Consider the following 9,421-nt stretch of genomic DNA (forward strand, 5'->3'; position numbering starts at 1 on the left):
ATATCGTGCTGCGGTGGTGAAGCGAGCCTGGGATGTGGTAGACCCCGGGCCGGGATGTGACAATTTGGTATCAGAGCCAATCTCTGGTCGGATGTGTGCCGACGAGGACGTTGGGCCCCTAAGGGGGTGGATTGTAACATCCCACATCGCCCAAGGGAGTGGATCCTGTAAGCCTTATATGTATATTCCCATCTTTACCTAGCACGAGGCTTTTTGGGAGCTCACTGGCTTCGAAGTTCATCGGAACTCCGAAGTTAAGCGAGTAGCATGCGAAAACAATCCCATGGGCCAATCTCTGGCCGGATGTGTGCCGACGAGGATGTTGGGCCCCTAAAGGGGTGGATTGTAACATCCCACATCGCCCAAGGGAGTGGATCCTGTAAGCCTTATATGTATATTCCCATCTTTACCTAGCACGAGGCTTTTTGGGAGCTCACTGGCTTCGGAGTTCATCGGAACTCCGAAGTTAAGCGAGTAGTATGCGAAAGCAATCCCATGATGGGTGACCCACTGGGAAGTTCTCGTGTGAGTTCCCAGAAACAAAACCGTGTGGGTGTGGTCAGGGCCCAAAGTGGATAATATCGTGCTACGGTGGAGTTGAGCTTGGGATGTGGTGGGGGCCCGGGCCGGGATGTGACACATTTAATGTTAAAAACATTACATTTGATATATTTATATTTATGGCTAAATTTATATCATATATTTTTATTTTTGTTTGTACACATTTTAATTTGGAACCCTCTTTTTAAATTTCGCCAATTTCCTTTTCAGTTTTAGTTCGTACCCATATATTAATTTATTTTTGCGTCCATATTTTTCAAACTTTTATTTGTACTCATTTTTTTTTTTACCATTTATTAGTACCCATAATTTATTAGTAATGTACCCATTTGTCTTTAAAAATTTACCACTTTGTTATATGTAACATGTACCTGTTGTTTTTTTATATAAAATGTACCCATTTTTCTTTTTTATAAAATGTATCACCTTTTTTGTATAAAATTTACCAACTTTTTGTATGTAAAATGTAGCATTTAAAAATTACCAATTTTTTGTATGTAAAATATAATTAATATAAGTAATGACAAATCATGGGTTTTATTTAAGTATAATGTTTTTTTAATAATTTCAAAAAATTATGGATTTTATTTAAAATCTCATTAATATAAATGACTACAAATATCAAATTTTAATTTAAAAATTATAATAACATACATAGAAGTGCATTATTGCATTAATTTCAGGGACTTCAATCACAATTTGAAAACCAAGAAGGTTTCAATCAAATAATGTTGATGAATAGAGACGGCATTCAAAATCACCCCTTCATAATCCTCACTATGTAGAGATTTACCAAATCACTTGTATCGCAAATAACCCGAGAAACAAGTTACTTGCAACCCAAGTAATCTTGGTTAACACTCACTGTCATTCGCTAGAACTTTACAGCTCAACCTAACCAAATTAATATATAAGTCTCTGAGTTGGCTCAGTTGAACAACTTATAATGCACAATATCATGTAGTCTTTCCTTTCGTGCTATATAATTCTCCCTTCAAAATCTTTTTGTTCGAGCATATCTTTGTAGAGAATGGCTATTTGTCATGCCATGGCGCTTGTATACCCAATCTCTCAGCCATCTGCGGATCTTGAATGAGATAATATTTCTTCATACACAAGACTAGGGACATTTAATATATAGATAAATTCCCCAAGCACGCACCCTTAACAGAATCACATTTACAAGTGCCATTAGTATAATATTCTTGCTGTCTTCCGTATGAAAAGAAAACCGAAGATGTACGATAAAAGTAAATCTACTCTCCTCTAAGCCTTCTTCTCATTATGGTCATACACAGTGTAATCATCACATAGAACCTATCTTGTACATTATCTAAGAATTGAAAGAAGGCATATCTCTATGTCTTCTTAACAATTAATGAACCAAACACTCCCCAAAACCCTACAATGAAACCCAGTGCGATGAAAATATACAACCATGGAAATTGATGTCCATTGTCCACACCTTGGTTGTTCTTACTATCTGCATCAATGCCCTTAATTGGTAGACACTCATTCGGCAGTGGAGCACCACACAATTTTGGATTCCCCTCAAATGCAGAAGCATTGAAACTCTGGAGCTGAGTGCTTGTTGGGATTGGTCCTTCGAGATTATTGTACGAGACATTTAAATATTTTAAGAAATTAAAGCTTGCCAATGATAACGGGATGTTTCCAGACAACTGATTCATGGAGAGGCTCAAATTCTCTAGATTTTTTAGGTTGGATATTTGTTCTGGAATGTTGCCAGAAAAGTAGTTGCCACTAAGATCCAAGATGTGGACAAGGTGCATTTGGCTGATCTCAGTAGGTATTCTTCCATGAATGTGATTAAAAGATAGGGATATTGTTGGTGGCCAGTTGGAAATTCTTCGTGGGTAAACTCGGTTTGAAGTGGTGAAGAGAGGTAGGTCAACATAATCGTCTACTTGAGTTGTGGTCGGTTCACGTACCAACCTTGGTAGTCCACAAAGTTCTTTTGGAAATTCACCGGAAATTTGGTTGTCATGCATGGACAAGAATAAGAGTTTGGGAAGAGTCCCCAACGATCTAGGAATTGGCCCGGTAATTTTACTACCTGACATAATTAAGATCTCTACATTCTTGAGTTTTGAAAACCATAACGGCATTTGACCAGTGAACTCACAATAATAAAAAAGCAACAGTCGAAGATTTTGGAACCCACCGAAACCAAGCATGCCTTCATCAGCTGGAATTTCCTCGCCATTGAACGAATATGAAAAGATGAGCGCTTGAAGACCCTTGCAATGCATTAATATCTTCATTGCCCCATTGATATTGGTGAAGCCACTTAGTGAGAGAAAGGACAAAGATTTCAATGAAAGAATTTCAGGTTGTATTTGTCCTTCTAGATTATTTGAAGCCAAATTAATAGCTTTTAAGGACTGGCATGAATAAAGGCATGTTGGAAATGTACCAGTAAAGTGGTTTAGAAATAGGTTAAGTTTATTGAGGTGACTAAGTTTTGAGAAATTGAGCATGGAGATATCTCCTTCCAAGTTGTTGGCTGCCATATGTATTTCTACAAGGTTCGTGCAATTCATCAACGATGGGGGCAAAGAACCTTCGAAATAGTTGTAATCAAGAGCCAAGTGTTTCAATTTGGAGAGCTTTCCAAAATGGGGAGAGAGCATGCCACTCAATTGGTTAAATGAGAGGTCAAGGATTGCAAGGTTGGTGAGGTTGAAAATTGTCTCACCTAGGGCTCCATTGAGTGAATTGGAAGGGAATGCAATTTCTTCGAGTTTGGTGGCATTGTAGATATCATTGGGAAGTAATCCTGAGAGGTTATTATTACCAGCACGAAAAATTTGCAATTTTGAACACTCCCCGAGTCCAGGAGAAATCTTGCCACCAAATGCATTGAAGGAAAAATCCAACAACCTAATCAAGGGAGAAGAGCGAAGACATATAGAAGATGGGATCGAACCTGAGAAGGTATTGTTGTTGACGTTGAAACTAGTTAAATTTTGAGCTTGTTGAAAGAATGATGATGGAATTGCACCATGGAACCGATTGCTTGACAAATCCAACGTCTGGATATTGTGGGATGGCAAAGAAAATGGTAGGTTTCCCGAAAGAAGATTAAAGCTCAAATCTAGGATCTCAAGAAACTTCAAAGACAAGAAGAATTCAATTTCGAGTGATCCAGAAAGTGAATTGTGAGAGAGATTCAAGTGGGCGAGGCGTGTGAGATTTCCAAGTGATGATAATGAGGGGTAAATATCTCCTTTGAGGCCTTTGGAGGATAAGAGCAAATGGGTGACCAAACCATCTTGATTACAAACGATGCCCTTCCAACAACAACAGTTAACCGAAGTCCAATTTAAAGGATGAGAAGATAGGGTGGAGGAGAAGGACAGAAGAGAGGCACGCTCAGTTTGGTTGCATGCATGAACATTTGTGGAGATGATGTGAGAGAATAAGAGGATGAAAAGGAAGCCATGAGCCATTGGGTTAGAAATTAAGCTGCTCTAGCATATATATGTTTCTTTACATTCGGAATTCTCTAAGGTTTGGGTATATATAGAGCAACTAAATGCATACATAATCCAAGTTCTTTTCTGCCTTCTTCCTTTCTGCTTAAACACGCTAGCAGCAAACATCACTTCAAACTGAGAAATTGGCAATCAACCATAACCTTTCAAATGTTCAAAACCTCTCTGTACGTCGAAGAGATATTTCCCACTTGAAGACATGGAATTTGAATTCAGGATGGGCCACCATGAAAGGACCGAAGTCCTCCTAATTTCAAAGTCTACCATTCAAATGTTCAAAACCTCTCTGTACGTCGACGAGATATTTCCCACTTGAAGACATGGGTTTTGAATTCAGGATGAAAGGACCAGAGACCTAATTTCAAAGTCTACCATTCAAATGTTTAAAACCACTCTGTACTTCGAAGAGATATTTCCCACTTGAAGACATGGGTTTTGAAGCCTTTTCCTGTTGGGTAATTGAAAAAAAAAAAAACATAACATAGAATTTGGGGAGTATAGCTGAAATAGAGTGACGTCTAAAGATGGTTACATAGAAATGTTAACAATATCGAAGTGTTATATACAGAAAATGCTAAACGTGGCCGGAATTGACTCATAGTAGACATTCAAAAATATCAAATTTTAAAATATGAACCAAAAGAACAAAACATAAAATCCTTAAGTAACATATTTCAGTCCATGTGTTAGCCAGCTAACACAGATGGTGATTGTGGGTCTGCACTGTATTAGACCATATAAAGGCCATATCAACTAATCTTCTATGGTAGGAGTAAAAGTCAAAATTCAAAGTTCTTTTTTTCTTCTTGTTGACGATTTTTTTTCAGAAAATTTGGAAGAGAGTCGATTTTGTAGGTGACTTAACCCCACATTCGTCGATATATAAAAAATTTCCAATCTAATTATCCTTTAAATTCATAATATAAAAATATTATCTATAAGCGTTAGTTGCCCATCTAGTTTTACATATGATACGCATATTATACCCGTGACTAGTAAATGACTGCTACTTAAAGAAAATTAATTTTTAAAGGGTACAGTCCAAGTTCTTAGCTTTATTCTTTGTGTATTAAAGTCCACGACTCACCACTTAGTAATACGGTTCACTTGTAAGTGAGAGTTTTTTGGTTCGATTATTGTTAAAGGTGAATTTGAACCACCTAACACATTGTGAAACTAAGCCCACCACCCCCCCTTTAGTATAGATAATATTGTTTGTTAAAAAAAAAAAAAAAAAATCCACGACTCAACTCTTGCTTGCTGATGTGCTGCAAGAAGAGAATAAAGTTGGTTTTGAAAGGTGCCTTTGTGGGGCCTTAGGTGTAGGCCTTGAGGCTTGCAATCAAAACTAATCAAGCGCTAGGCGTGCCATTGCTATCTCAGTATAGCAGATGTAGAACAAGATTGTGTTTAATTGATTACTTGCGCCCCAAGTTACTCGGACTTCTTGTTATCAAAGGATTGTCGTGGATGGGTTAAGTCCACTTTATGTTCTTTTTCTTGCCTTGCGAACAAGGACTTTCAGTTCATAGTCTTGCATATTTGAATGAGGGGAGTCCAGATCCCTTAAGTCATTTGTTTGGTTCTTGATTGGTTTTAAATGAAGGCGTATCCATCAAAGTGGCCAGATCCAGACACAATCTCTTAAAGTAGGAAAACAGATGGATATGACTTGAATACATGTTGGAGAATACATTAAGCACTAGATATACTAACTTGTAAAACAAACAAAGAGCTTTGAGCAAGATTTCACCTTGTCGGGTAAGGTTGAACTTCTTGCAATCACATCTCTTTTGAGTTTACAGGGTTTATATGCTAAAAAGGGATGGATGACAAACAAGTTTACACAAGGGAATCAATACTACGCCACTAGGGGTGGTAGCAGAGCTATTAAACTAGACAAAAGATGGCTTTTGTAGGGAATGATCCTGAAAATGATCGAGATTTGGGCTAATTACAAAGCTTTTAGATGCAAATCTGGCTTGAGAGCAAAGTTTATATGTTTGTTTGTTTGATTGGTTGAGTGTCCTTGTCTCTGGGACCTTTTCCTCCTTTTATAAGCAGATTAGCCCGACTGTAGTGACTTTGCTCTTGCCCGAAAGCACTTAAAGGGTAGTGAGTCATCAGCTTTTTACTTGTATTGCCACTGAAAAGTGCTTTTTGGCTGATTGTGAGTTAGTCCCCATCACTTGACTTTTAAATCATAGGCACATGCCCTATGCATTACTAGGAATGCGCCAATTTATCTTTGGGCTTGATGATGGGCTTCGGGCAGGTCTTCTTTCAATTGGCATCTTTGGGCTTTCAAACACTTGCAACCCAATGTTCAAATATTAACCCAAACAACCTCACACACCTGAATCTATCTTACAATTCACTTTTTGGATCACTTGAAACTAAATTCTTCTTGTCTTTGAATCATCTTGAGCTCCTTGATTTAAGCTTTAATCTTCTTTCTGGAAAGCTACCATTTTCTCTACCATCCCACAATGTTCAGACACTGGATTTGTCAAGCAATCGCTTGCATGGTGCAATTCCATCATCATTCTTTCAACAAGCTCGGAATTTAATGGATTTTTCGGTAAATGCATTCAGTGGTAACATTTCTCCAGGACTCGGGGGGTGTTCAAAACTGCAAATTATTCGTGCTGGTAACAACATCCTCTCAGGCGACTCCCGAAAGATATCTACAATGCCACCAAACTTGAAGAAATTACATTCCCTTCCAATTCACTCCATGGAGCCATAAGTGAGAAAATTTTCAATCTCACCAACCTTGCAATCTTTGACCTTTCCTTTAATCAATTGAGTGGCCTACTCCTCTCCATTTTGGAAAGCACTCCAAATTGAAAATCTTGGCTCTTGATTCTTTGCCCCCATCGTTAATGAATTTCATAAACCTTGTAGAAATACATATGGCAACCAACAACTTGGAAGGAGATATCTCCATGCTCAATTTTTCGAGACTTAGTCACCTTAGTAAACTTGGCCTATATCAAAACCACTTTATCGGTACATTTCTAACAAGCCTTTATTCATTCTAGTATTTAAAAGCTATTTGTTTGAATGCAAATATTCTAAAGGGACAAATACAACCTGGAATTCTTTCATTGAAATCTTTGTCACATCTCTCACTTCGTGGCTTAACCAACATCACTGGGGCAATGAAGATATTAATGCATTGCAAAAGTCTTCAAATACTATGGCTTGCGTATTCGTTCAAGGGTGAGGAAATGCCAGCTGATGAAGGTGTGGTTGATTTCGATGGGTTCCAAAATCTTTGATTTTTGGGTTTTTTTAGTTGTGAGTTCAATGATCAAATGCCTTCATGGTTATCAAAACTCAAGAATGTAGAGATCTTGATTTTGATAGGCAGTAGAATTACAGGGCCAAATCCTAGATCGTTGGGGACCCTTCCCAAACTCTTATTCTTGAACTTGGCAGACAACCAAATTTCCAGTGAATTTCCAAAAGAACTTTGTGGACTACCAAGGTTGGTACATGAACCGACCACAACTTAAGTAGACGATTATATTGACCTGCCTATCCTCATTTACCCGCGAAGATTGTCCAACTTTCCACCAAAAATAAGCCTGTTTGGCAATCACATCCATTGGAGAATACCTACTGAGATCGGCCAAATACACCTTGTCCACATCTTGGATCTCAGTGGCAACTACTTTTCCGGCAACATTTCAAAATGAATATCCAACCTAAAAAATCTAGAGAAATTGAGCTTCTCTATGAATCATTTGTCTGGAAACATCCTGTTGTCATTGGCAATCCTTAAATTCTTGAAATATTTCAATGTCTCGTACTATAATCTCAAAGGACCAATCCCAACAAGCATTCAGCTCAAAAGTTTCGATGCTTTTGCATTTGAGGGGAATTCAAAATTGTGTGGCCCTCCATTTCCAAATGAGTGTCTTCCAATTAAGGGCATTCATGCAGATAGCAAGAACAACCAAGGTGTGGACAATGAGCATGATTTTCCATGGTTGTATATTTTCACCGTACTAGGTTTCATCGTAGGATTTTGGGGAGTGTGTGGTTCTTTAATTGTTAAGAAGACATGGAGATATGCATATTTGAAATTCTTTGACAATGCACAAGATAGGCTCTATTTCATGATTACAGTGCACGTGAATATGATAAAAACAAGGCTGAGAGGAGACTAGATTGTGATTTTTATCGGTTTTCTTTTCATACCGAAGACTACGAGGATATGTAAATTACCTTTTGCTTTAGGTCTATGTCCCTCTGTTTTTTCCTTGTATTTTCTTTTATAAGCAGGGTAAGGTAGTTTCCTGTATTTTGTTTTTATTGTTTTATGAGGGTGTATATCCCCCTTAATAAGACTGTGAGGATATGTATATTACCTTGTCCCTTCTTTTTTTATTGTATTTTGTTTTGCAAGAAGGGTAAGGTTTATGCGCCCCCTTCATTTCCTGTATTTTTTTTGTTTTGTTTTGTTTTGTGTGGGGTAATGTTTATTCCCCTTACTAATGTAACTATCTTTTTTCATATCAAAATATATTAAACTAAGAGTGTGCAATGTGGGATACACTCTTTTTACAATGCATAAACGTGCAAAAATGTAAAGAGTACATGTACAAAAATAACATAAACAACTTCCTACATTATTGAAAATGAACGTCAGAAACTGCAAGTGATCCTCATCTCTACTGGAGTACAACAACTAACTCCTGAAGGGCTACAAAACAAAAAGGTGTGACTGGGCAAAAATAAAAGTTCTCTAGAACCTTGCTTTTTGGAATATAGTAACCCCTCGCTGTACAAACTGATAGGGATTTTTACCACCTGTAAAAGGTGGGATAAAACACTTAAAAATACTTGCAAGAGAATATGTAGTTGTAGTATAAACAGCTCAAGTAAGGTCGTTTTCCTTAGGGATTATTTAAAACAATTTATGCAAAACCAAAATCTTAGTTAATTATTTGAAAACAAACATTGGAAAAGGTTTACTTAATTACCTAAATTAAGAAAAACAAAATTAGTTAAAAAGGTTAACTAAAATTTGTAATTTTAAAGAAGGAAAAAGGAAACAATTTTTAGAATTCAAAGTGAGAAAGTACTAGGGTTCTACCGTCATCTTAACAATCATATGTAGTTTTACCAATTACTTATGAATTACACATGCAACTTTGAAGGTTAGATTTTCCTTATGTATATTCTACTTGTGGCATTCAAGCTACAACGTATATCAAACATGCAATTCGTCTGTGGCATTCAGATCAAATATAAACATGCATGACTCATTAAGCATTGTGAAAACCCTTTGAAAAACCATGCAACCCCTAAGAAGTGGCATTCGCCCTAAG

At 37.2% G+C, this 9,421-nt stretch overlaps 1 protein-coding gene across 1 annotated transcript; it reads right to left on the reverse strand.

Annotated features, from left to right (window-relative positions):
• Window positions 1-1,919: 1,919 nt before the first annotated feature.
• LOC137714587 (receptor-like protein 2) lies at window positions 1,920-4,311 on the reverse strand. The gene has a single exon (XM_068453770.1). It carries the CDS (start codon window positions 4,032-4,034, stop codon window positions 1,920-1,922), a length of 2,115 nt encoding a protein of 704 aa, XP_068309871.1. The 5' UTR covers window positions 4,035-4,311.
• Between the last annotated feature and the right edge of the window lie 5,110 nt (window positions 4,312-9,421).

The sequence above is a fragment of the Pyrus communis genome, chromosome 14, assembly GCF_963583255.1.
Source record: "Pyrus communis chromosome 14, drPyrComm1.1, whole genome shotgun sequence".
In the NCBI taxonomy this organism is placed as follows: Eukaryota; Viridiplantae; Streptophyta; class Magnoliopsida; order Rosales; family Rosaceae; genus Pyrus; species Pyrus communis.